Source organism: Oryzias latipes, chromosome 15 (assembly GCF_002234675.1).
Source record: "Oryzias latipes chromosome 15, ASM223467v1".
Lineage (NCBI taxonomy): Eukaryota > Metazoa > Chordata > Actinopteri > Beloniformes > Adrianichthyidae > Oryzias > Oryzias latipes.
Window position 1 is genome coordinate 8,120,745 of NC_019873.2, and position 27,912 is coordinate 8,148,656.

The 27,912-nt window shown below is 40.1% G+C and overlaps 1 protein-coding gene across 1 annotated transcript in view; it reads left to right on the top strand.

Annotated features, from left to right (window-relative positions):
* The window catches only part of LOC110016570, a 98,565-nt gene that overhangs the window by 59,803 nt on the left and 10,850 nt on the right, over positions 1–27,912 (top strand). The window contains exon 2 of the mRNA XM_020709830.1: positions 3,524–3,627. Coding sequence (XP_020565489.1) covers positions 3,524–3,627 — 104 coding nt within the window. The remainder of the gene's footprint in view (positions 1–3,523; positions 3,628–27,912) is intronic.

The window sequence follows — 27,912 nt, forward strand, 5'->3', positions numbered from 1 at the left end:
CTAGCAGTAAGCTTTAATCTTTATGACTGATTACACACCACACGCTTTGACATATCCAAATAGTTTAAAGTGTTGCATACACAATGCTTCTGCATGTGTAGGATTTTCATTGGAATATTGTTCTACGTTTTCATCTTCCAAATGACCATCCAAAGCAGCACATTACGTTGACAATACTCTTCATTTGTCATGCAGTCATCAAATCACTGGAATCCAGAAAAAGAAAATGAACTTGCTTTAACAAAAGCCATGAATTGTGAACTGACTTCACTTTGAACTTGAAAAAGTTGTTAAAAATCCATTAGTGATTCATGATGTGGTACAATTGTTGATTGTTTTCAAGCAAGAACAGAAATATGTAAAATATTTAGGCCCACAAAAGAATGTTGGATATTGTGGAGAAGACAATCTCCCATGTAAAAAACACAAAGAAGTTTTAAAAGCTGATTGATGTGATTATCAAAACACACACACAAAGCCAAAATCTATTAGTAAAGGAAAGTTATTGAATGGCGTATACCATCTTTGAAGGCCCAAAGTCCTTTACAGTCACAGTCCCAGTCACCCACTGATTGACACGCTGGCGCCAACCTGTAACAACCAGAAGCAATGTGGAGTTTAGTGTCTCGCCTAAGAACACTTTGGTGCACAAAGCAGTAATCGAACCTGCAATCGTCAGATCAGCCGTCGACAGCTCTACCTCTGCACCACAGCTGCCCACAAATCATCAATAAATGCAGACATGGCTCAGTAAACCTTGTGCTATCCTAGGCACTTTAACATTGGGAGTTGGGTCATCTAGACCCACTAGACAGTGCGCTGAACCATTTTTCTTCAATGATTTGTGATCTTCACTGGTGTCCATGGATTACATGAAATCTTTCCACCTTTATCCACCTTTGTCATGGTAGGGAGAACACGTCAATGTAAGGGTGGGGTCATCTAAGATAGCACAAGGGTTGAAGGGTCTTTCCATCCGTTTTATTTCAAATACAGTTTCAATAATTCTTGATGTTTCAAATGGCTCATTCCTAACAAGGAGGAGTGCACGCAAATTAAATATTTGGCTATTTTAAGTTCCTCTCTACTACCTAACCACGAAAAAAATAATTTAGTGCAAGGATATCTAGTGCCCTGGATTTTAAAAGCCATCTGGACACCATGTTCACCACTTAAAAAAAAATAATAATAATATGATGTCACCGATTTCACAAAGTGAAAATCTAATCAATATGAGCATTTATTAATCCACTGTGTTCTGATGAAGAAGACTTCTTCAGAAAAAACGTGCGATCAGCAGCAGACATAGCTGCATTGTCTCTATTCATATCTTAGGTGATGTTGACTTGTTTATCCAAATCAAAACATTCAAAGAAGGCTAGCACACTCCTGTTTGCATACTGTAACATCTGCATGTCTTTTAGTATACATGGGATATGTTGATTTGCTGCTATATAAAAAAATAAAAACATTTGACACCCCTTTCAAACTCTCTTTGATAACCAATGGTTTGGAATGAGCCAGTGTGAGATTGTGATTGTGTGACTCCACAAATGTCAACTGCTGGGGAAAAAACAATAGGTATTAGCTTTGTCTTATGGTTCCACTGGTTCTTAAATCGCTATAACCAAAGGGTGTGACCCTGCATGGACAAATGGCATCACCTGACTCAGAAGCGGCCGGAAAATATCCTAATATACTGAAGAAGATATTTGCAGAGAGTAATTATCATCCGGATGAATGAATGATGGATTAAACCGGCCCCGTCTGGAGGACGATACCCTCTCGCACTTTACTGATGAAGGAGGAAGCAAGGGCTTCAAGCAAATTATTAAAATTAAATAAAAATCCTCAGATGCAGTTTCCAAGTAGAACATATTATGGGCTTTTATTTATTTAGTTTTTTGTCAAGAAAGAAAAACACATCGCTTTGAGCACAACCTCTTTTCTCTTAGCATCTATTTGTGACGTAGAAACTTAAATGGGCGTGCCAAAGTCTCACTGCTCCGCTCCTCCACCTACGCACATCCTGGCCTCCTCATGCTTAGGTGTGCGAGAAATGATGAGCGTTCAACGCCCTTGTGTTATAGCTAGTTGTTATTCTCATAAAGCATAAACAGATGTTAGCTTTCACATTTTTCCCAAAGATATTCCGTTGAGAGAGAATTGGACTTGAATTTCTTGGTTAAAGCTACTTTAAATACCATTTGTGTTTGAAGTCAACACCTCAAAGTCTGTTTCTCCAAACTACAGAGGAAAAAGATGGTTTTCGCTAGACAGTTTTTTTTTAAGCCAGATAAATGACCGTCTATCAAGAGACCATCAAGTGGACAGCCTGTATCTATACGGTTAAAGTTTGGGTGAGGTTTTAAACTAGCAACAGAATGTGCAAACAGGGCTTTTAGCTGCGGGGAGGGGAAGGGAAGGGGGCAGGGTTTTTCTGTGCCAAAGGCGAATTTCTAATGAGCTACTGCCGCTCTGCAGAAACTATGTCATTAAAAACGACATGGGGTTTTAGATTTTGGCCAAAAATGGCAAAATCATAATTAAAAGACCACTGGGAAGGCTTTTACAATCGATCAAGAGATGATAGGAGTGAAACTTTAAGATATAACATTTCTTAACTTTGATGAGCGATCTTCCGGCCAAAGAAAAAGAAAGAGATACGGTGGGGTGAGGGCGGCGGTGGGGTTTTGATCACTTTGACGCAAAAATCCAAGAGGATGCCCCACTTCAAACTCTAAAACCCAATTTGAGTCCCAAACCCAAAGGTACCAAATGATGCATTTCTTCAAATGACTACCGAAAAGTGCTTTCAAAAGGGAGCAAAGTGACTAAAGTGAAGTGCTTTGTGAAGTCAGTCCTGTACGCTGGAGTTCATGCATGCATGCATGTAATACAAGGGACATCAATCCACCACAGAAATGCCGTGGTAATGGTGGGAGCAGAGAGTAATGAAGGAATTGATCTCCACGCTGCAGTAAGCGAGTGACATTTCCACTAAAGCCTGGAGAATCTCACCTTTTGGTGCTCTCGTCTCCCCTCCTTCCTGCTGCCCTAAAGACTTCTCCCCCTTCCTTTTTCTGTCTTCCCCTTGACCTGCTGACACGTCAGTTCCCTCCACTCTTTTGTCGTGCGTCAACAGTCCCCTCACTTTGGGTTCTGTGACATCTAAGACTTTAATAACCGTCTCTCTCTGTCCGACTAAATTGTGATAATTTCTTTTTCTCCCACTCGCTCAGCCTTTCACACTTTCAAACTTCTTTCTGTCTCTCACTTCATCTTTATTGTTTAACTCACACGCAGAAGGCCACACGCTCTTCATGTGCACGTGCACACACTCCAAGCCACTGGTCCCAAAGGGCAGTCCATATTAGCTTACTTGTTAATACTTGGTCGGCTCAGGATCAATACTTAATCAAAAAGTAATGGGATTCCTCAGTCAACCCATATGATCTTTCAATAAAGACTTGAATCTTTTTCGCCTAGATCTTCCAAACACACCTCCCCCTCTTCCCGGCAGGGGCATCAGCGTGGACGAGGGATGGCGAGAATGTGAGGAGGAAAGACTCGCTTCGTTCTCACCAGGCAGGTGGAGGAAAGCTGGAGGCAAACTGTGCTCTGCAGGTGCGTGTGTCAAATTAGACTGTAGTGGGTGTGTGGATGGACAGCTTCAAACATTCATCAGAAAGTCCCGTCTGAAACAGAGTAATAACAGAATCCAGTAGAACTTGTTACCATGCTTGTTAGGCTTACCTGAATTCTTGTCATATTCTATTGCAACTCTTAAGAGTCACACACATGTTGGAGGGAAAAGACTGAAAGATAAAGCACAAAGTTGAGAAAATGTAAAACTTTTCACATCAGACAATGATCATTCAAATTCTTTCAAAGAAGGGCCAAATTTGGTAAAATTTGAAGATGTTTTACTTTAAATATTATAAAATAGGAAATGTAAAGCATTTAAGAAACAGAGTATGACTATAATTGTATTTGTTTCCATGCAAATGGTAAATGGCATATACCTAGATGGCGCTTCTTAAAAGGCCAAAAGTGCTTCATGATCACTGTCCAATTCAGCCATGAACACACACGTTCACACACCGATGCGGCTGCACTGCGGAACACTGGTGTTGACATATAACTACCAGGAGCAATGAATGGTTCAGTGTCTTGCTCAAGGACACTTTGACAAGGGGGCAGGCAGGGCAGGAACCCAACCTGCATAATTCCAATCGGGGGTCAACCGCTCTACCTCTGACTGGCGACCTGTCCAGAGTGTACTCTGCCTTCATCCAAAGGTTTCTGGGATAGGCTCCAGCAACCCTGTCACCCCCAAAAAGGATTCTGCGGGTTCAGAAGATGGATGGATGGAGGGAAGGAGGGAGGGAGGGAGGGAGGGAGGGAGGGATGGAGGGAGGGAGGGAGGGAGGGATGGATGGACACCATAAATATGTATAACTCTGTCATATTAGAAAAAGACCTTTTTTAATAAAAAAAATGTTGATGTGCTTTTTATTGTGCGCACTAAGAAAGAAATAATGAAATAAAATTTAGGTGTAACATATTTGTGAATTGTAGTATAATTAATAGAATAAAGAATGGTAAGCAAAAAAGTATTTAGTCAGCCACCAATTCTGCAAGTTCTCCCTCTTAAAAAATATGAGAGAGGCCTGTAATTGTCATCATAGGTATATCTCAAGTATAATAAACAAAATGAGGAAGAAAAAATCCAGAAAATCACAGAGTCTTAAAGAATTTATTTGTAAATTATGGTAGAAAACAAGTATTTGGTCACTTACAAACAAGCAAGGTACAAGAAGGAGAAAACAAGGGAGTGGCTTCGTAAGAAGCGTTTTCAGGTCTTGGAGTGACCTAGCCAGTCTCCAGATCTCAACCCTATAAACAACCTTTGGAAGGAGTTGAAGTCTGTGTTGCCCAGGAACAGCCCAGAAACATTACTGCTCTAGAGAAGATCTGCATGTAGGAATGGGCCAAAATACCAGTGACAGTTTTTGAAAACCATGTGAAGACTCACAGAAAACGTTTGACTGCTGCCATTGCCATCAAAGGGTACATAACAAAGTATTGAAGTGAACTTTTGTCACTGACCAAATACATATTTTCCACCATAATTTACAAATAAATTATTTAAAGATAAGCAAAGTGATTTTCTGGGATATTGACATACCTTATTCCACATTTTACAATCCGATGCGATCTGTGTAGTCCATTAATTTATGATAACAAACACTTCGTCAGGCTTTATCCTTTAGATAAATGCTAATAGTTGTGGCAATATATCAGTGTTTTGGGTTAATTCTGTAAAGAACTATAAAGTCACACACTGATGAAGTCACAGCAGCGATGGGCTTGTGGTACGTACAGGGACACCGAGACCAATGTTTATGTAAGAAATTCATGCAAGTTAACAGTTGGACCCCTGCTATATATTTGACAACATGACTATAGATATAGATTAAAAATTAGATTAACTAACTAATTCAAAAAATTACCAATTTGTCTGTGATTAATAAACTGTGATTAACGCAGTAGTTTTAGCCCCGCCCCCTTGTCAAATCTTTTGATTAAATAGGTGATCTTAAGTATTACTATATACAAAGGGCCCTTGAAGCCTCTGCGCTTTTACAACCAGCCCATATGAGGGGCTGTATCCAGAGCAGAGTTACTCCAACCATGACGGTGCCTTTACCATGTTACTGAAAAGTTTTATTTTCATTTGACCACAGGCTACTTTACCATTTGTCTTCTGGCACGCCTGTGGGATCTTTGGCAAACTGTTAGTAGAGGGGGATATTTTTTTAAGGATTAAAAAAGGATTAAAGATTTTTGTCATCACTTTCCCTAGAGTTGTGGTGTAAATGTGGTGAACCCATAGATTGGTTCTGGTTTTTTTATGGAAAAAAAGCAACAAAACGGGGGTGGGGGTGGGTCCTGTGTGTGTCAGAAAATTGCTCCTTGACAAAACAAACACTGTACCTTTTCTCTCTTTTAAAGTAATCTGAAAACAGAGCTTTACTCATGTTTTGGGAATACTGGACCCTTTTCAAATTTATAAGGGAGGATAATTACTTAACAAAAATGGTCCATCCATCCATCGTCAGAACCTGCTGAATCCCTTTTATGGGGCGTCACATTATTGCTGGAGCTTATATCCCAGCTGCTGTTGGGTAGAAGGCGAGGTACACCCTGAACAGGTCGCCAGTCTGTTGCAGTGCTTCACACTCACCTGGGGGCAATTTAAAGACACCCATGCCACTGTGCAACCCAACAAAGAAAGAAAAGGTTTATTTAAAATAGCCCCAATTGTTTAAAAAATGTTTTTAAGGTAACAACTAAAGGCAAAAATGCAAAGAGAGATTGATTTTTTTTTTGGAAAAAAGGTTTATTTAGTTCAAAGTGTTTCCTTCTGTTTATTTCTGTAACTTATCTGTGCAGCAATGATATAAACACAGGGTGGGCATCTGGTAGTAGACACAGAGGCACTGGGCTAGATCAGAAGTTGTCTGGTTCAACTCTTGGATTGGAGAAAGAGACAAAAACAGGAATGCATTTGATGGCACCATGTCTTGGAAAAAAAAAAAACACACAAATGACATTTACACAAATAGAATGGCAATTCAATAATTACTTACAACAAAAACATAATTCCCATTTGTAAAGACCCGTTCTCTTTTCAAATTCAGGAAATCGGCTCATCAAGGCACAATGCAACAGTTCAGTCAGTCATAACGGCCAAGGTGTCCAACAGAGGGTTATCCAAAGTGCAGGAAGGGAATTGTGAGAGTGGATGTGTGAATGGCTGAGTAACTGAGTAGCAAGGGGACTGGAGTAGAGGAAAGTGGGCGGCTGTAAGAAGCCTCCTACCAGAGTTCACAGGTAAGGCGAGTTCAGGCTTTTGGTTCTGGGTCCTGGGCTTTAGCTCACCATCTAAAACACCTGACCAGTTCTGTAGTTTTCATCTTCATTTCATGCTCGTATCCGGACAAGTCGGCACCAGTGGTCAGCTCCTTCAGCAAAAACACCAGAGACTTTCCCACTCGCTCCTTCTGGCAATTTTCTTACAGCTTGCTTCATAGGTCCTGATTGTATGTGCTCAGTCACAAGACCCTGCAACGCACTAACGCACGCAGCGTGGTGATGTCATCACGCAGGACAAGCAGGGAAACTCTCATATGCAGTCGTATTTCCCACCAGGGTTACACCCACTCAGTAACATCGACATCAAGTGTAAGAATGACTTGTCAGTATTTTTACTGGAATGTCACTGCAGTGCATGCAGAGTTGTCTTTGAAAATCTCAATTACTTTTTAATTATTAATATTTGTCATATATACTATTGTTGCACAAGTTGACTACAAGGCTTCCTCAGCTGTTGACGTTTTGCAGTCTGCTAAAATTTTTCAAACATGGTCCTGCAGTTGTTCCTTGCATTTCTCTCACGTTAAGTCTCTGAGCATTTGCATGCCAGTTTAATGCCTCAAAAGATAGCGAAAAATGCAAATGCAGCACACAAAAAGCTGTGTTCCCGTATTAAGTTGAGCAGCCTCCGACATGGGCACAGTGTGATAAATCCCTGCAGAATTGCATGCTAAATAGCTTCAACCTGGCTGCAACCAGCCACGTCCCTGTAAACAGGCTTTGTGTCAGCATTGTCATATCTCAGTTCCATTAATAAACATGAGAATCTGAGGCCTTTAAGACACGTCACAAAGTGACAGAGCTGGCACTTTTTCTCTCTTTGTTTCTTTTTCTTGGTTAATTTAACACATTTTTCTCTTATATTTCTCCTCTTTTGTTGCTCTTTTCCGATAAAACACATTTTTCAATAAATAAATACCTTGACTTCTTTAGTTTTCACTTAATATAATTTCTATTCATCAAGCCGCTTGTTTCACTATTTTTGGTTTCTTTTTTTGGGGGGGATGAAAATGAATTTCATTCCTCCATCATCAGCATTTCCATTGAAGCATCGCTCTATTGTTTGCCTGTTTTTTACAGGGACGGCATGCACATCCTCACTTCTGTTTGTTCATTTCATCCTCCCGGTTTCCAGTGGCAGTCTTCCCCCACGAAACGCCTCTAAGCTGGGAACCCTTTTTGCATGTATGTGTGTTATGAACAGGGAGGGGAGGGGGATGCACTGAGAGAAGACATTTTCACAGTCATCGCCCACTGTTGCATGTCTTTATTATGGATGCATAAATGCATAAATCTGTGTGTGGCTGCATTTGTTTACAAGGACTCTTACCCAAATGCCACATAGTGTTACATAACCAAATTTTTACTTTCTTCTCTTCACCCCCCCCTCCCCCCCACACACACACCTATCAAACAGTGTGATTTATAAAGGGTGTGTTTCTCTCACCTTGTCTTTCTTCCTTCCTTCTGTGGCTCCACTTCCTGCCACTTGTGTGTCTGTTGGCGCTGTGGTCATCTTCACTTCCTGCAGGATGTGTGCGTGAGTCCGACATAGGCAGGCGTGTACGGCTGTTTCTCAACAGAATCTGGGTATTGTGTGGCAACTCGGTGACCCTGTCTGTCTCTCCTGTTTAAGGATTTATTGCCAAAGTCTTTGAAAAATGAATGAGAACTTGAATGAAAAACTGTTTCCTTTTTGATAAAAGCTGCGCTCATGCAAGTGTACAAGAGTACTGTGTTTTTAGTACTATTTTATTTATTTATTTATGACTTGTTTTACCCATCTCTTTGGATAAGCTCAGACCATAGAAGAGTCCAGTTGCTGGTGGTGCTTAAGGGCCTGATGATGCCAATGCATCATTTCAGGTGGAGAACGAGGTGGAGTACAGCTACAGAAACCGTCTGGAATGAAGAGAGACAGCTATCTGTGAACTCGTAGGCGAAAATATGATTGTGAGTGGCTGAGAAGAAAATTGAGGGACTGGTTCTGAGAGACGGTGTAATTGATGACTGGTGTGTAGAGTGAACACAAAGCACCTGGAAGCAAGGTTTCTCAATGAAATAATAATGCTAATATTTCACCTAAATAAAACATGTAAAATGAACTTTTTAAAAAAGAAACATGTCAGAACCCAAAGTGATAATCTAAAGAGGACTAAGAAAAAAAACTCAAACATGGCAAAAAAAAAAAAGTAATCTAAAAGGTGGTTCTGCGTTCACCGAACATAACAGACAAGAAACAATCTGTTAAGGCGACATATGGGTTAGAACCAGCTCAGGCTGAACAAGAATGGTTGATAGACCAACTCTACATAGATAAGTGAGGGGGGATGAGATGGGGTTGGCCCAGGTAGGTACAACAGCCAATAAAAAACTAGGGTAGAAATAAATGTCACCCACCTAATAACTTAAATAAAAGTTATAAAAAAGAGACTAGTCAAGTACAGATTAACAGCTTAAACATGGTGGGTTTATCATATGAAAGTTTGCAACTAAAAAGAGCAAGAAGCCAACCAAGGGAAAAAGAGAAAAAAATAACCAATCCAAATTGTTAGAATCCAATTTGATACAGATCACTTCATTCATTCATTCGTTCGTTCGTTCGTTCGTTCGTTCGTTCGTTCGTTCGTTCGTTCGTTCGTTCGTTCGTTCGTTCGTTCGTTCGTTCGTTCGTTCGTTCGTTCGTTCGTTCGTTCGTTCGTTCGTTCGTTCGTTCGTTCGTTCGTTCGTTCGTTCGTTCGTTCGTTCGTTCGTTCGTTCGTTCGTTCGTTCGTTCGTTCGTTCGTTCGTTCGTTCGTTCGTTCGTTCGTTCGTTCGTTCGTTCGTTCGTTCGTTCGTTCGTTCATTCATTCATTCATTCATTCATTCATTTTCTAAACATGTTTTTGTCCCTTTTGGGGTCACAGGGCTGCCAAAGGCAGGGTACACCCTGGATAGGTCGCCAGTCTGTCGCAGGGCCAGATCACTTCAGTCAGTAAACTGTATTACTGCACAAAATCTCACATTTATAAATGGTAAAAACACTTTTTTTATTTTTTTAAAAATAACAAAATTAAGTTAAAATATTCCCATTTATAGGCTTTTGAGAACAACAAAAGTAAAGATGCGGGACTTGAGATTTTTTTTTTTTAAAGTTAACTCAAGAATAGGAAAAAATGGGAGCCTGACTTGGTCAGTGTAATGTGTTAATACCCCAATCTGGGGTGTTAATACCCCAATCTGTGGTATTAACAACCTGAGGAAGAGCTGCAAACAAGAGAACCTGAACTCAATAACATGAGCAAAACGACCAAAGGCAGAAGAAAAAGGGACAAAAGGTTTTACTCCTGACACCTTCTAAATATTCACTTTGGAAGGTTAAGCGTTGGTCCACTGTCAGTTATTTGTAGAAGCAAACAGGCCAAATATTTGAGATTTCAATGCATGGATATGTATACTCGGCTAGATAATCTCTGATATCCCTTTAAATTAGGAAGAGGTCTTGAAAGTCTGACTGAAAGATTTAATAGAGAAACGGGAATTGAGCATGAATAATCTGTATTGTTTGGTGGTTGGGCTCTGGGCTTGGTATGACCTCGGACTGAGTGAAGAGACCCCGGAGCCCAGACATTGCTTAAGACCAGACCACACTGAAGCTAAGAGCCAAGAGGTAAACGGAGCAGAGGTGGGCCAGCGAAACGTCTGGAATGCGGATAAACAAACCTGTATGAATTTAACGGCAAGAATCTGATCGTGATTGGCTGTGAGAAAAGTGAGGACTGCAGCTATTGGCTTAGAGTGAGGATTAAACGATGAGTGATGTATGGAGTGAAGAATCAGCAACCCAGCGTACCCAAAACGCTGAACAGTAGATCTTCCTTATTGTAATTGCACTAACATTTCTTCATTTTGAGAGGCAAAAGTAAAACTTGAAATATGTGTGTCAACTGAAGCTTGCTGTACTCATTGCAGCAACACTCAGAAAATTGGTTTGGATAAAGATGGAAGCTTTGTTCAGTCCATTTACCTTGCAGTAATGGAAAAAAAAATAAAAATAAAAAATAACTCTCCTAATAATGCATAGATTTGAGCTCTGATCAAATCAAAACAACTTGTTAAACAGAACTTTTGGTGTAAAAGCTGACTTTTTTTCAAATCGCAACCTGACTCAAGTGATTATTTAAGAAACTGCAACTGTTGCTACTTCCTAGTCTGTGTGAGTTTGGGAATAAATGGTTTAATAAAGACATAAAGGCTAAATGTGTAGTTTAGTTTACATTTTTAGGGACATTTCTAGGCTTAGTATAAAAGTCACCCTTTGATCCATGGGTTTTTGTGAGGTTCAAGTTTATTTATTAAATGTTAAGTTTCTGCCACAAAGCCCGTTCCTGCATACTGGGTCCAACGGCACCAGTTCCTGATACTAAATCTCTAAAATCACTCATTTCATCCTTCTTTCTTGCCCCTTGCAACCCACTTCCTAATATTCTCTGCAATTTCAGTGCTCGTGTCAAGCCTTTACTGTGGTGAATAATATCAGCCCAGAACTCTTGGTGTAGTCATGTTTAATTTGTAGAGGCTCTTGGTTTCCCTCTTTCATGTTACCTCTTTTAGTCTCTTCTCAGCAGCTTACATGCATGTGATGAGGTCACAGTGAAAGCAGTGGCTTATGTGCATGATTTATATGAGTGTTAAGGGTTTGCATGTCTGAGAAATTTGAGCTGAACTTTATGTTTGAAAAGTCATTTATTTGGTTGGAAATAAGGTTAGTGATCGTCATGAAAACCTGATGGACGGATGTTGATTTCAGTGATCTAGAAATCTACTAGTGGACATTTTTTCTATGAAACAAACTTTTGCTTCATCAACCTGACAAAAACAAGCGCTTAGAGGGGAACTTTCCCTCTGAAATGATGCTTTGTGTCACTTATCATGAGGTTAAGTAAAAAAAAAAAAACGCCCTTCACACCCTCCGCGGGTGGTTTCTCCTCCAAGCTCAGGTCCTCTACCAGAGGCCTGGGAGTTTGAGGGTCCTACGCAGTATCTTAGCTGTTCCTAGCACTGCGCTTTTCTGGACTGAGAGGTCTGAGGTCTTTCCAGGTATCTGTTGTAGCCACTCCTCCAGCTTGGGGGTTACTGCCCCGAGTGCTCCAATTACCACAGGCACCACTGTCACCTTCACTTTCCAGGCTTTCTCCAGTTCTTCTCTGAGTCCCTGGTATTTCTCCAGTTTCTCATGTTCCTTCTTCCTGATGTTCCCCTCGCTTGGCACTGCCACATCCACCACAACGGCTTTCCTCTGTTCTTTATCCACCACTACAATGTCTGGTTGGTTTGCCATTACCATCCTATCAGTCTGGATCTGGAAGTCCCACAGGATCTTTGCCCTCTCATTCTCTACCACCTTCGGAGGTGTTTCCCATTTTGACCTTGGGGTTTCCAGTTCATATTCTGCACACATGTTCCTGTATATTATTCCAGCCACTTGATTGTGGCGCTCCATGTATGCTTTCCCTGCCAGCATCTTACACCCTGCAGTTATGTGCTGGATTGTTTCAGGCACCTCTTTGCTCAGCCTACACCTTGGGTCTTGTCTGGTGTGGTAGATCTGAGCCTCTAAGTAAGTAAGTAAGTATATATATATATATATATATATATATATATATATATATATATATATATATATATATATATATATATATACTGCTTTCCTCTGCCGTTGCAAAGCGAGAACGGTGCAAGCAGTTGGTGCAGTTGTTACCAAGACGATGCGTCACACTGCTTCTCAAATAATCCACCTCTCATGAAAACTGGTCTAAACATTAAAAATGACATTATTAAAGTAATAATAATTTATCTGGTATGCATTTAATTTGTAAGTGACCATAGTATAAGTGAAATAACGCCCTTCAAACCTTTAATTATCAGAAATGAAGCTACTGTTGAACTCCATTATGATTCTTTTTTTTATTATAAACACCTCACCAGGGATTATCTGTTACTTTTTTTTTTTTAAATATTTGGCAACAATTCGGCATTTGAGTCAGTGAGGTAGTCATCCATGTCTGTTGAGGAAAAACATTTGCAATTTTTTTGGTGTTGTAGTGTTCGATCAATCAGTAGCATCTTGACATGCTAAAAGTGAAAAGCAAAAACAACAAAAAAACAATGTTCTCTCTGCTGTAAGACTTTCAGGAGAAGGTATTAAAAATGTTCACTGTCAACAGTTGCAATCAATAAAGACCGCAACAACTAAATAGCAGCTTAATGAAGAAGAGACCGACTTAAGTCAAGTTTAGCAAATGTTTTGGTCACCCTCTGCTAATCATATGTACATGTACAAGTATTGCCCCAGAAGATGAGTAATTTTTTTTTTTTTTCAACAAAAAAAAATACAATTCTTTGATCAAAAATAGATGTTTAATTGCCACAAAAAAATTTCACACGATTTGATGCCAAAGATGCGTGTAAGGTCTAATACACACTATTGCTGTTTGTGAGATTTGAATGTGTGGAGAATTTTTCTCCTCAAACGCCTCATTCTTGTAGACTTTGAACTTGCAATGGACTGAAATTGATCTTTCAGGCTGTGTTGTTGTGGTGGTTATCAGTTCATGATCTCTATCCCTAACTCTCCACTTCTCAGTAAGTCTGTATATCACTGTCCTGTATCGGTGCCGCGTGGCGCCGTGTGTATCAACCATCTGTTAGAATCGGTCATGAATATTACAGGGGCCTCGGCACTTTAAACGGCTGATATACCCCATGGATATTGACATGCATGAGGGAAGTCATGTGTGCACTCTGCGCGTTTACAGTTGGCCCATTGATTTATAATTAACGCCTGGGTTACTGCTCCAGCACACACACAGCTGGCCTGCTCTCTGGAGTTATGCCACTGTTTGAATGACAGGAGAGCTTGTGCTCAAAGTTTTTCCAGTGTCCGGCAAAGATGAGCGTCGTGCAAGTGTGCGCAAATGCGAGGGATGCTGGTGTTGGAGAAATGAGAGAATGGAGAATTAGGCCGATTCCATCAAGATTTCCCTTTAAGAATTCATGACTGGACTGTGCTCGCACACAGAATTGAAGAACGCCAACTTATTTATTACTTTCCGATACTTCAGAACCTATGCATGCATGGATCACAGTGCTGTGGGGAAAAATAAGGCATTTCTCAGTAATCTAAAAAAAAAATCATCATTCGTTCAAATTATGTTTCTAAAGCTACCAAACATACACAGACCAGTGTGGTAAATCCATCCTGTTCCACCATTTATTCTTTTTTTTTAGTAAAATCCTTTTTTTCTCAAATATGTAAACTTTGTCTTTAGTCATTTTAGTTTTCAAAATCACAATTAAACTTAGCAATTCATAAAACAAAACTGCTTACTCCGAGGCAAAATAAAAGACTGAAGCTAATAACTAAACAGACAGGGTTTCGTGTAAGAGAAGATAGACACTTTAAAATAACCTTCAAACTCGAAATCTTTTTTATGACAGGAAATAAAGACATGTTCATAACCCAAAACCAAACATGTCAAAGTTTTTCATTTTGTTTCTGCAGGAATTGATTAAGAGTTAATTTTTAAAATTGTTGTACAGTTTGTTGGTCAATGTTTTTTTTAATATACATCATTTCTATGTCCTGAATAAAGATTAGAGAAAAAAAAAACTTCTGAAACTTGCAGTTACCAAGATCCCCAGCATCTATGTTTCTTGTAACAGGCGGCCATTAAACATGCTTGAAAAGTTTGAACTTCAACCAATGAGGGACTTGAGGGATTTTGTAGTGACACGGAATCCCTTTTAATTCACAGAAGTGCTAAATGATCGAAAATTGATACTGGAGGAGGAAATTAATAACTGTGGTTTGTGCCCGGAATTAATTATATGACACAAACTCTTTTGAATATCTAAAAAGAGCTGGGAAAGAAAAAGCCTTCAACATTTCATAACAAGCGTCTTCTAACTGTAGGTGGCGAACATACACTAGTAGACAAAAAAAAAAAAAAAAAAAGGAAGCCCCCCCCAATTTGTCCAGAATGAACACAATAGGCTAAGCGTCCATTCAAGAATGCACATTTAGCACGTTCTTGTGTGTACATAGCTTTACAGTAAGCCGTGCCCAAGAATTTTGACATTGGTGAAAAATATTTTGACTTTGGACACATGAGAAGTAAGCATGAAGGCTAAAATCTAAAAAAATCTAAAATGTGTCAAACCTGAAAGGACAGAAGGATAAAAAAAAAGTCAAACATGTTTTAAGTGAATTCTGTTTATTTTTATTTATTTTATTTGCTCCATTCAGGTTGTCATTGTAATTGTTGCACATGTGCTTGTGGACACACTAGAGCTCCGTAGTTCAGGGTTCAGGATTTTTCTTCCTGGAATGCTGCAGTGCAGAACAGTATTCCTGTTGTAAAGCAGCCTCAATCTTTTGCCCTCAAGTCACAAGGAATCCCTGCACCTTTATTCTGCCGGCAGCTTGTCTACACTGCAGACATAACTGTACATAACAAAGAGGTTTAAACTATCTTTACTTCTTTCGAACTCCTGAATAAGAACAAAGGCAGCCTATTTTCCACAATTCATCACCATGGAGCCTGTTCAATCAATGACTTCAAGAATAGCTTGACCTTGCAACAATAAGAGTTTGAAAAAAAAATCTTTCCAAGGCCACGATGGGCAAAAATGTTTCTTTGTTGACAGTGGTAAAACGCAAAAATTGTCTTGTTCTCCAGCAGCATAACTCAGCAAGCTCAGCACCTTAAAATTAGATTTTACAAGATCATGGCAGAAGAATACCTTGAAAAATGTTATGTTCACCTATACCAGAGGATAATATCTATCTATCTTTTTTTTTTATTGAAACTTAAAGTCACTGGCCATATCTGCTCCTCTCAAACCAGGCTTTTGGTTATTTCATACCCTAAACCCAGCTTTCATGGATAGCCTTAAAGCTACAGACATATCGGCCATAAGACTCACATTCAAGAACATGGTGAACACGGACACCTGAACGCTAATTCACCATATGGTGTTCACACTGGACAAGTAGGATGGGACTTAGTCCTCTTTTCCTGTTTACAAGGGCATTTAGGTTAATCAAGGAACGGAATACACAGTTCTTAGAAAGTGCTGCCGGCGGCTTATTGATTTTATGACAGGAGCCTGTCAGTGGTACATGCCCAGAAAGCCTCCTTGGGGAGGTGTTCTGGCCATGTTCTGGGTCATCTGGATGTGGGGGAGCAGTGGCTCTACTCCGAGCTCTCTCTGGGTGACCAAGCTTCCCACCCTATTTCATAGGAAGTGCCCAGCCACCCTACGAAGGAAGCTAATTTCAGCCACTTGTACTCAGGACCTCATTAATCTAGCCACAGGGGTTGCAAGCCAGTTACTTCTGTGCCGGTCCCAAGTCCGGATAAATAGAGAGGGTTGCGTCAGGAAGGGCATCCGGCGTAAAAATTGCCAAAATAACCATGCGAATCATCCACAACACTTTAGACATACCGGATCGGTCGAGGCCCGGGTTAACAACGACCGCCACCGATGCTGTTAACCTACAGGGTGTCGGTGGAAATTTGACTACTGTTGGTCGAAGAAAGAGGGGAGGCAGAAGGGTCCGTGGCCAGAGAGAGAAGGGAAAAGGCAGGAACATAGGTTTGAGAATAGGGACTCTTAACGTTGGCACAATGACAGGGAAAAGCAGAGAGCTGGCAGACATGATGGAGAGAAGGAAGGTAGATGTACTGTGTGTGCAGGAGACAAGGTGGAAGGGCAGCGAGGCACGTAGTATTGGAGGAGGATACAAACTGTTCTATCATGGTGTTGATAGGAAGAGAAATGGGGTAGGAGTGATTCTGAAGGGGGAGTTTGTAAACAGTGTTCTAGAGGTGAAAAGAGTCTCAGACAGGATGATGAGCCTAAAGTTAGAAATAGAAGGGGTGATGGTGAATGTAGTCAGTGGGTATGCGCCACAGGTTGGCTGTGAGTTAGAAGTGAAGGAGAGATTCTGGAGTGAGTTGGATGAGGTCATCGAGAGTATCCCCAGAGGAGAGAGAGTTGTTATTGGAGCAGACTTTAATGGGCATGTTGGTGAGGGCAACAGAGGTGATGAGGAGGTGATGGGCAGGTTTGGTGTGAAGGAAAGGAATCTGGAGGGACAGATGGTGGTGGACTTTGCAAAGAGGATGGAAATGGCGGTAGTCAACACTTACTTCCAGAAGAGAGAGGAACATAGAGTGACATACAGAAGTGGAGGTAGGAGTACTCAGGTGGACTACATCCTATGTAGACGAGGTCATTTGAGAGACGTTAATGACTGCAAAGTGGTGGTCGGAGAGAGTGTGACCAGACAGCACCGCATGGTTGTGTGTAAGATGACTCTGGAGGTCAGGAAGCAGAAGAGAGGGAAAACAGAAAAGAAGACCAAGTGGTGGAAGCTACAGAATGAAGAAACTTGTGAGGAATTTAGGCAGAAGTTGAGGCAGGTCCTGGGTGGTCAGGATGAGCTTCCAGAGGACTGGGAAACTACAGCAGAGATTATCAGGGAAACAGGTAGGAAGGTGCTAGGTGTGTCATCTGGAAAGAGGAAAGATGGTAAAGAGACTTGGTGGGGGAATGAGGAAGTACAGGAATGCGTCCAGAGGAAGAGGTTGGCTAAAAGGAAGTGGGATGTAGAAAGGACTGAGGAAGGTAGACAGGAGTACAAGGAAGCGCAGCGTAGAGTGAAGAGAGAGGTGGCAAAGGCCAAACAGAAAGCTTACGATGAGCTATATGACAGGCTAGACACAAAGGAAGGAGAGAAGGACTTGTACAGGCTAGCCAGACAGAGAGACACAGATGGGAAGGACGTGCAACAGATAAGGGTGATTAAGGACAGAGATGGAAAGGTGCTAACAACCCAGGAGAGTGTACAGAAAAGATGGAAGGAGTATTTTGAGGAGCTGATGAACGAGGAAAATGACAGGGAAAGAAGGGAGGAAGATGTGGTTGTTGTGGAGCAGGAAGTAGCAGAGATTGGAAAGGATGAGGTTAGGAAGGCTCTGAAAAGGATGAAGAGCGGAAAGGCCGTTGGTCCTGATGACCTACCTGTGGAGGTATGGAAATGCTTAGGAGAGACAGCAGTGGAATTTCTAACGAGTTTGTTCAATAGGATTCTAGAGAGTGAGAAGATGCCTGAGGAATGGAGGAGAAGCGTTCTGGTCCCGATCTTTAAGAACAAGGGTGACACGCAGAACTGCAGCAACTATAGAGGAATAAAGTTGATGAGCCACACAATGAAGCTGTGGGAAAGAGTAGTGGAAGCCAGGCTTAGGAAGAAGGTGGAGATTTGTGAGCAGCAGTATGGTTTCATGCCCCGTAAGAGCACCACTGATGCCATTTTTGCTTTGAGAATGTTGATGGAAAAGTACAGAGATGGTCAGATGGAGCTGCATTGTGTGTTCGTAGATTTAGAGAAGGCGTATGACAGGGTGCCGAGGGAGGAGCTGTGGTACTGTATGAGGTCGTCTGGAGTGGCAGAGAAGTATGTCAGAGTAGTTCAGGACATGTATGAGAGAAGTATGACGGTGGTGAGATGTGCTGTAGGTCAGACAGAGGAGTTCAAGGTGGAGGTGGGACTACACCAAGGATCAGCTTTGAGTCCTTTTTTGTTTGCTATGCGGATGGACAGGCTGACAGACGAGGTAAGACAGGAATCTCCCTGGACAATGATGTTTGCGGATGACATCGTAATTTGCAGTGAGAGTAGAGAGCAGGTGGAGGAACAGATAGAGAGGTGGAGGTTTGCTCTGGAAAGAAGAGGCATGAAGGTCAGCCGTAGTAAGACAGAATACATGTGTCTGAACGAGAGGGATCAAGGTAGAAGCGTTAGGTTACAGGGGGCTGAGGTGAAGAAGGTGCAGGAGTTTAAGTACTTGGGGTCAACAGTTCAGTGTGATGGAGAGTGTGGAAAAGAGGCGAGTGCAGGCAGGTTGGAGGAAAGTGTCAGGAGTGTTGTGTGACAGAAGAGTGTCAGCAAGACTCAAAGGAAAGGTGTACAAGACAGTGGTGAGACCAGCTCTGCTCTATGGGTTAGAGACGGTAGCAGTGAGACAGAGACAAGAGGCTGAGATGGAGGTAGCGGAGATGAAGATGTTGAGGTTCTCCTTAGGAGTGACCAGGTTAGACAGGATAAGGAACGAGTACATCAGAGGGACGGCTCATGTTGCCTGTGTTAGCGACAAAGTCAGAGAAGCCAGACTGAGATGGTTTGGACATGTTCAGAGGAGGGATAGTGGATATATTGGTAGAAGGATGTTGGAGATGGAACTGCCTGGCAGGAGGGCAAGAGGACGGCCAAAGAGGAGATATATGGATGTCTTAACAGAGGACATGAAGTTGGCTAATGTTAGGGTAGAAGATGTCCATGATAGAGTGAGGTGGAAAACGATGATTCACTGTGGCGACCCCTGATGGGAAAAGCCGAAAGAGAAAGAAGAAGTACTCAGGACCTCATTGCTTTGATCATGACCCAGATCTCATGGCCGTAGGCACGGCGAGCACAGGATTTTAGAGGGTTAAGGCTCAAAGTCGGAGAAGGGCAGCAATTTATTTTTTACCTTTAAACAATACAAAAATTAAGAAAAATTTAAAAAATTAACTTTTAATGGATAAATACGCAGTTACTGTAGGTTAAAGTTACACAATTGTCATTTCTTTTATGTAAACAAAGTTTTTTGTGAACATGACTTTGTTCACTTTATCATAGACTGGAAAGACATCAGAGCAATAAAACACTGGAGGCTATTTCTATTGGCACAATGTGCTGAAGGAGGAATAATCCTCATGAATCAGGTTTAATACAGATGGTAATATTTTAAACACATAAATCCAAAATCATTTGTCCCCAGAATGCTAAAATTAAGAATAAGATTTATTGTTGTTATCAAACTGTTATGAGGATTCTGCTGTTTAGTTTTTTAGTGTTGTTTTTTGGTCATGTTCTGTCTCTATCAGTCACTCCAGGTTCATGTTAATCATCCACAGCTGGCTTCATTTTTGTTCATTCTCTTCAGTCAGTTGAAGTGTCTGGTTCTCTGTTCTACCTTGGAAGGTCATTTTGTCGGCTTTTTTTTTCTCCACAAATTTTGTCCTGTTTAAGTTTATTTTAAAAAATGTTTATGTTTCTGCCACCAAGCCCAGTTTCCTGCATTCTGGCTCCTACACCTCCAGTTCCCAACAGCTGTTCCCAATGTGACTCTTCTTCTATGTTGGGATTCACTGTTAATTCTCTTGCATCTTGTCATCCAAACACAGACTTTTGTTGTTATTGTAAAAATTTTAATATAAAATGAGAGTTTAAAGAAGGCAATTCTAATCAAAAATTACGTTTAACAGATACATTCAGTCTCAGACCTGTAGTGAGGAAGCGATGAAGTCGCCATAAATACTCTTCGTTTATTTTAAAATTTCCTTGGTGTTTTGTTTGGAACTTAGTTCCTAACGTCCTCTCCTTGAATGGTCTGCTCTGTGTTGAATTGATGTACCGCTTAGATGTCTGGCTAAAGCAAAAAGTGACTCCTTGACTAATATAGAGCTTTTTTCTATAGTATAAACCATATTTAAGATAGTTAAATCAGCGAATGGCGACTAGTTAGACCTAAACTCTCAAATTCAAGCTCCTTCATTGTCACGTCTCTTAAGTTCTCAATGGGGCAGCAGCTTCTCTCACTGTCCACGGCTGTCCCTGACTCTCTCTTTCTGAGCCCTCCACCTGGGGCAGGAGCACTGCTTGACATTCGGCCGCAAACCGCTCCAATGCATGCTGGAGGTCCTGGCTCGATAGAGCAAACAGGACAACATCATCTGCAAAGAGCAGGGAGGAGATCCTGTGGTCCCAAAACAAGACCACCTTCGGCCCCTGGCTGTGCCTAGAAATTCTGTCCATAAAGATTATGAACAGAATCGGTTATAAAGGGCAGCCCTGCCAGAGTCCAACATGCACTGGGAACAGTTCCAACTTACTGCTGGCTATGTGATCCAAGCTTCTGCTCCGGTCTTGCTCAGCAGTTTTGAGAGAAGTTTCAAAAAGCAAGCCTCCAATTTCTGTTTCTTAATGTGATGCATTTCTGAAAGTATCAGTTTAACATTGGTCTGTATTTGTGTAAAGGTGGAACTCATAAAATTCACCTGATCAGTTTTGGGCAATGGTTTTGAAACAGACACGATTTGGTCCAAACCGTCGGACCCAGGTGCCAGATTCAAACAGCTATTAGTCTAAGTTACACATTGCCACTTGATCCTTCTCATTTCTCGTGTCTCTTCAGCACAACACTCTGGACCTTTGGATCAAACTCTTCCTCATTTCTTTAAACTCACATTATCCACTTTCTCTGACCTGTCATTGTCCTGTCTGATCTCATCTGGCCCTTCATTTAAGGTCATCCCTCCTCCGCTGTGTTTTCTTAAAGGGTGAGAGCAGCGAGAGGCCCCTTCTCTTTGATTAATCTCTTCAACCAGAGGTGAACGGCTTGGGTTAGAGAGGTGACACACTGGATTAGAGGGCTGCATTTAGTCGAGATGCTGAGTTATCCGCAGGGGGTTCTGAGGGGCTGCTCTGCCTGCTGTTGCCCACTGATCTGTCATGGCCAGCCACAACACATTTTTAAGCCCTTATGATCTACCTCAATGCTCTCTGCAGGAACACACTACAGCACACCACATATGCTTAGAGATCTAAATGTATGCAAACTTTCATTCAGTTTTTTTTTTGTTTTTATCAGGATTTAGACTGAATATTTATTCATTTATCTAAAGATAATTGATTTCAGGAAAATCAAGACATGAATAAACTGTGTCATAATACTTATCAGGGACTAAAATCTTTAAGTAAATAGTTTAAGTACACTTATACCATTAAAGGTTAATGATGTTTTACACCTTTTCAATCTAAAATCTAAACTCTTTTTGTTACAAACTTTACAGTTGAATAATGTATTTTATGTACTATATATATATGTTTAATTATAACTAAGAGTGATTAGAAATGGCATCATCTACATAAGTATTAAGATGTATGGATGTGTATCTTCTTTTGCTATTTATTTTTATTTACCAACCACATCACAACTGGGCAAGGCAAGTTTATTTGTATAGCACAATGTGTAAGCAAAGTAATTCGAAGTGCTTCACAAAACAGGAAAATGCATTAAAATTACAATACATTATGCAAAGATTAAAAACAGACATAATCATTATAAAATTTACTTTAAAAGAAAGGAAAGAGGAATAGAAAATGAAAAGAGGTGTGTTTAAGGACCCCTCAGTAATATACATGGCTAAACAGGGATGTTTTGAGTCTAGATTTGAACCTTTAACACAGTAGAGGCAAGTCTAACAACCTCAGGAATAGTTTAGAATAGAATATCTTTATTTTTATAGCACTTTTCTCAGAATGAATCACAAAGTGTTACAAAGAGCATAAAATCAAGGCACACCACAGGTCAAGGCCATGCAGTCTGAGACACAACTCCCAATTCCAACAAAATCTTTCCTATCTTCTATATTGGACTTGAACTAACTTAGGGCAGAGCCAAAAATGCCAACCCAGTCTTGGAGTCTGTGTAAAAGGATCCCATGATCAACAGTGTCAAAAGCAGCGCTCATATCTAGCATCGTCAGTGTTTAGGCGGATGTCGTTAGTTACCTTGATAAGAGCAGTTTCTGTGCTATGATGAAGTCTAAAACCTGAATGGAAAACATCAAATGGATTGTTTATTAAGAGAATGTCAGTGAGCTGCTAGTAAACAATGTTTTCAAGGATTTTTTCTAAAAATGGCAAATTTGACATGGTTCTGTAATTGTTAAATTTGTCATCCAATATTTTTTGATATACCTGTGTATATGTCTGTTGTTTGTCTTTAGTATTTTTTGTATTTAGCGCTTGAAAAAAACCCAATTCCAATGCAATCCAATATTTTATTATTATCCATGTGAATATATGAGACTTTCCAAGCAAATAAAAGTTTGTTCTAGACTTAATATAGTCTTTCAACTCCTAATTTTTAAAAGAATAAACTCTGAATGTGTTGATATTTTTCTTTTCTTTTTTTGCACATGTAGTGTGCTTGATCTAGATGTGCATGTTATCAAAGAAAATATTGGATAATTGACTTTTTTGAAACTTAAGGATATGTTAGGATGGAAGGGTAATACGAAGTCATGTATCTGAGATGTAGACGGATTGAAATGACGTAATCAGTAACCGCCCACCTGTCATGGTGGAGGGCAATGGTGGAACTATGAGCAAATGAATGTGAAAATGGGAAATATCAACAGCAGTTATGGCCTAAAGATATTGTAACCTATCAGCAAAAATTAAGATACATTGACGACATAGAGGAGGTCATTTGCAATGGGTCCTGTCAAAGTCACTTTGTCCAGTAATCATGTACAGTCAGTGGTATTTACTGTTATTGCAACTCAAAAAAATAAAAACTCAGTGTACAGCATCTTGATTTGTTGTTAGCAGTTGTTAAAGTTTGCTTGCCCTTCGGCATGGAAGTTCTGTGATGTTATTTCCAACCCCTCCTTAGTCTCATATCTTTCAAACAGTTCATTGGCACACCTAGTAAGTTGAAGCACATAAAACAAGATGTTTTTTATGTGCTTCAACTGACTAGGTTCAAAGGAGCATTACACATTTTTAACTAGTCATGTAATTCAGTCAGTACACTGAAAAAGTAACTGGTTTAGATGACGAGAATAAGCTCCAAAGCAATGTTTCAAAGATAATGCAGCCAACAAGTTCAAAATTTGTATTGACACATTTATTATGCTCAGTTTATTATATGTAACTTTTCATGTTAGTTTCTCATCAAGTTTAGTACTTTAGGTGGATGACATCTACTCCAGTCATGTTGGAGTTTATCAGAGAGAATGTATTTTAACACAAATATATTAATGCAACTAATGACTTTAAGTAGTTATGTTCTGTTTTTAGATAAGAACTTATCTTTGGTTTCTGTAGAGTATTTTTCCCTTGTGTGCTTGTTTATGTGCATAGTGAGGTTTAAAAAGGTTCTTAAAGGTACAGAGCAGGTCTCAGGCTAATCCACAGTGATGGTTAAAGTGCTCCATGTCAACTGCAGAAAGCTATGTCTGCATGTGCGTGTAAGATTCTCTTTTTTTGTTTGGGGACATGAACTATAGCCACCATGCAAATTTTTCAGCATAAATTTTGGATTTGACCAGGAGGTTTTAGGTCTTCATATGTACAAAGCATAAAGGGGGGAGGTGCTGATTGGAAGCAGGATGAGGGCTTGAAAGCATAACAGGGATGGCAGGAGGAAAAGAAAAGTTCAAGGGTCTAAAGAAATTTGAGGGACAGGAAATGTCTGGGAGAGTTAGAAGAGGTACCCATCTGCCGTGTTGAAAATTGGTAAAAGCCAATTTTTTTTAATACATCCCCAACCCCCAGGCTGTGGACCGGTACTGGTCCGTGGGGCAGTTGGTATTGCGCCACAGAGAAAAAAAAACAAATAACATAACCTAAGTTTTTTTGTTTTTCTCAATCTAAATCTGAAGGAAGTTTTATTTTGCAAAATGACTTGAATTGTCACCACCACATCCACGTTACGGTCCACTGTCATTAGCCTCAAAATGATTTTCAAAGAATATATTGGTAACACTTTATATTAAGATTCCTTAACAAGCTTTGTTAACACATTAACAAGCATTATAAATGAATTTATAGGGTGTTAGTAAGACATTTATTAGTACAATAAGTCTAATAAGGTTTATTAAATTACTTAGTTAACACATTTACAAGCATTATTATTAGGATGTTTCAAGATGCTAATGATGCATTTATTGATATTATAGGTGCCTAACAAATGTGTCAGTGTTAATAAGCTTAATAAGATTTATTAACAACCTTTGTTAACAAATCAAGAAGTATTATTATTGTTTGGGGTTCTAGTAAGATATTTATCAGCATTATAGATGTCTCACACAAGCCCAAGTGTTCAAAAGCCTAATACGTTTTATTGACTAACTTAACAAATTATTAGGCTTTATTAATGTGTCAGATGCTAGTAAGATATTTATTAGCATTATAGATGTCTTGCAAATACCTGAAAGAGTTAATAAGATTTATTAACATCTAAATTCAGACCATTGTCTTCAAAATCCATATTACTAAACTGCTTATAAGCTTTACAAATGTATTAATTAACTTTGTTAATAGTTTATTAATTGTTTTGCAGCACCTCATCTAAAGTGTGGACGTTTTTTAACGTCAACCACAACCACAACCACAAAGCATAAAGATTGTAAAAAGAACTTTATGACATTAAAACAGACTAAACATACACAAATCGTTCTGTAAAAGATATATAAATGTATAATAAATGTCTTACTAATAGCCTATAAATTCATTTATAATGCTTGTTAATGTGTTAACAAAGCTTGTTAAGGAATGTTAATATAAAGTGTTACCAATATATTTAATAAGGTCATCTGCTTCGGCTAAACAGACCCAGATGCTGGAACCTGGAAAGAGCACAGGAGAGTTAGCTGAAAAATAAGATTATTAATTGTTCTGGGCGAGGATCAGTGATGTGGCGTGGAGTTGTGGTCGTGGTATGGGGAGGAACCAGGACTTGAGGTAAGTCGTGACGTGGCTTGGAGTTGTGGCGTGGATTGGAGTCGATGCTTGGCTTTGAGTTGTGGCGAGGCTTGAAGTTGTGGCGTGGCTGGAGACTTTGGAGGACTGATGGTGGTCAGGCTGCTCATGATGAGATAGGAGCCAGGTAGACACCCGTGGAATTTTGTCCTGTAGATGTGCCAGAGAATTGTAGTTAGCATGAAGCATAACCATATAGAGTGAGAGACTGAACTTGAGATCAGGCTAAGCACCATAAGGGGCAACGAATTGGCGACGAATGCTGGAGCCGGATCTTCTTAAAAAGGCAGACAGATGATGAGGTGAGTGTCCACAGCTGGGTCCAATCAGGAAGGTAAAGCAGAGAGGGGAGGGGGGGGGGACTGCAAGAGGCACTATGACAAAGAACCTAAAACCATTTTTTGTAACTTACAAGACTGCACACAGGTGGGTGATCTGCTTTATAAAATAAGAAAAAAACTATTAGCTGCCAGGAACCAAAAACCTTGGATAAATAACACTGGCCTTAACAAAAAACATTTGAACTTGTAGACCAGTTTGTTACAGTCGGGTGATGCCGTTTTAAGTTCGTTAACAAATTAGATGTGTTACCTGTGGCATACGCTATCTTTGTGTAACAATGTCAACACACAGCATTCGACTTATCCAATTGTGTTTTCCCTTCATGGACGCTGACAACAAAACCAAAGTGTTCCCACACATGAGAGCGTAAGGAGATGGGGGGGTCCTCATCTCTGGCCTCGTGTCTGCATTAGCCATATGTTGACATGCTTACTGTCCATCACCAAATAGCGTTTCGGAGGAAACTCACGGCTAAAATTACTACCCCTTCTGCTCAAACTCATCACAGTGGAGACCTGGGGGTTAGCCCCACCTATAGCCACTATTTCCAAGACTCATGGGAAGTGTGAAATCATGTGTGTTGAATCCTTCACCATCACTGAGAGAGCTATAAAGAGAAGTGAGTTCATGTTGTTACGCTGTTTGTGTGTGTTCATAATAAATGGATTTTAATGCCGAAAAGGAGATGGAAAAAAATGTACCGAAACGGTACAGAAGTGAACCGAACCGAAACTGCCGTACCCAAACGGTTTGGTTCAACTACATGTATCGTTACACCCCTAGTAGCCTCTATGATATAATAATACTTTGATTATGTTATATCTATTTAATTAAATAAAGTAGCAACTGGTTTCTAAGAGATGTAACATTATTGGATAGCTGGGGTAATTATTCAATATCAGAAGAATGGTTAATTTTATTTGTGCCTCTGTGAAAAAAAGAACATGTTGTATGAATGGAATACAATGTTTACAGATATGAAAACAGAGAAATTGTTTGTGTGCTTGTGTATAGAGAGTGTGTTGTGGAGGTTAGCCTGGGTTTGTAACTGTGGTGGAGACCTATTTTAATTCTTAACTAGGTGTCCATGATTTATTAATTTGTGTTTGAAATAACAATTACCGTGTCAGAAGGGATCAGGCCAAAACCCTAATTGCAATGGAAAACACACTTAATATGGAACTTGCCCCAACCTGAGCACACGCAAGTCATCCCCAAAAGACCCGGGAAGACATGTCTTTCTGCATTCATGACCATGCATACATAGTTTTATGTAAATCTGAGCATGAATGTCAAAACAGCTTTTTCATCAGGTCATGCATTTGCACATTGAGTAGCCGTTTTATCTAACATCTGCAGTATGAGTATTCTATTTCGTTTTTCTATATCTATGCTTTGATTTATTTTCAGAGTTTCTTTATGGGTGCCTTTTTAGAACAAGCCTTTTTTGTCTGCATCATTTTGGTGATCCCTGTGTGAACTTTGTCAAACATTAACCCTTGTGCTATCTTAGATGACCCCACCCTTACAATGATAAAGGTGGAAAGATTTCATGTAATCCATGGACACCAGTGAAGATCACAAATTATTGAAAAAAAAAGGGTTAGCGCACTGTCTAGTGGGTCTAGATGACCCAACTCCCAATGGTAAAGTGCCTAGGACAGCACAAGGGTTAATATGAGGCTTCATCCCTTTGTCTATTTTTTTAGACCAGCTTAGTCCTGTTCAGGGTCATAGGATGCTTATCGAGCTACAGTTGGGTAAAGCTTGGTACACCCTGGACAGTTTGCCAGTCCCTCATATGGCCACACAGACATGCAACTACACACACTGACACTTGAAAGGAAATTTCGTCCTGGATGAACCCATGAAGCATTTTTTTGGACTGTAGGAGAAAGCTTGAGTTCAGAGAAAACCCATCCATGAACAAAAATAAAATTCAAGTAACTAAGATATTTTTCTTTCTTGATGAAATTATTTTT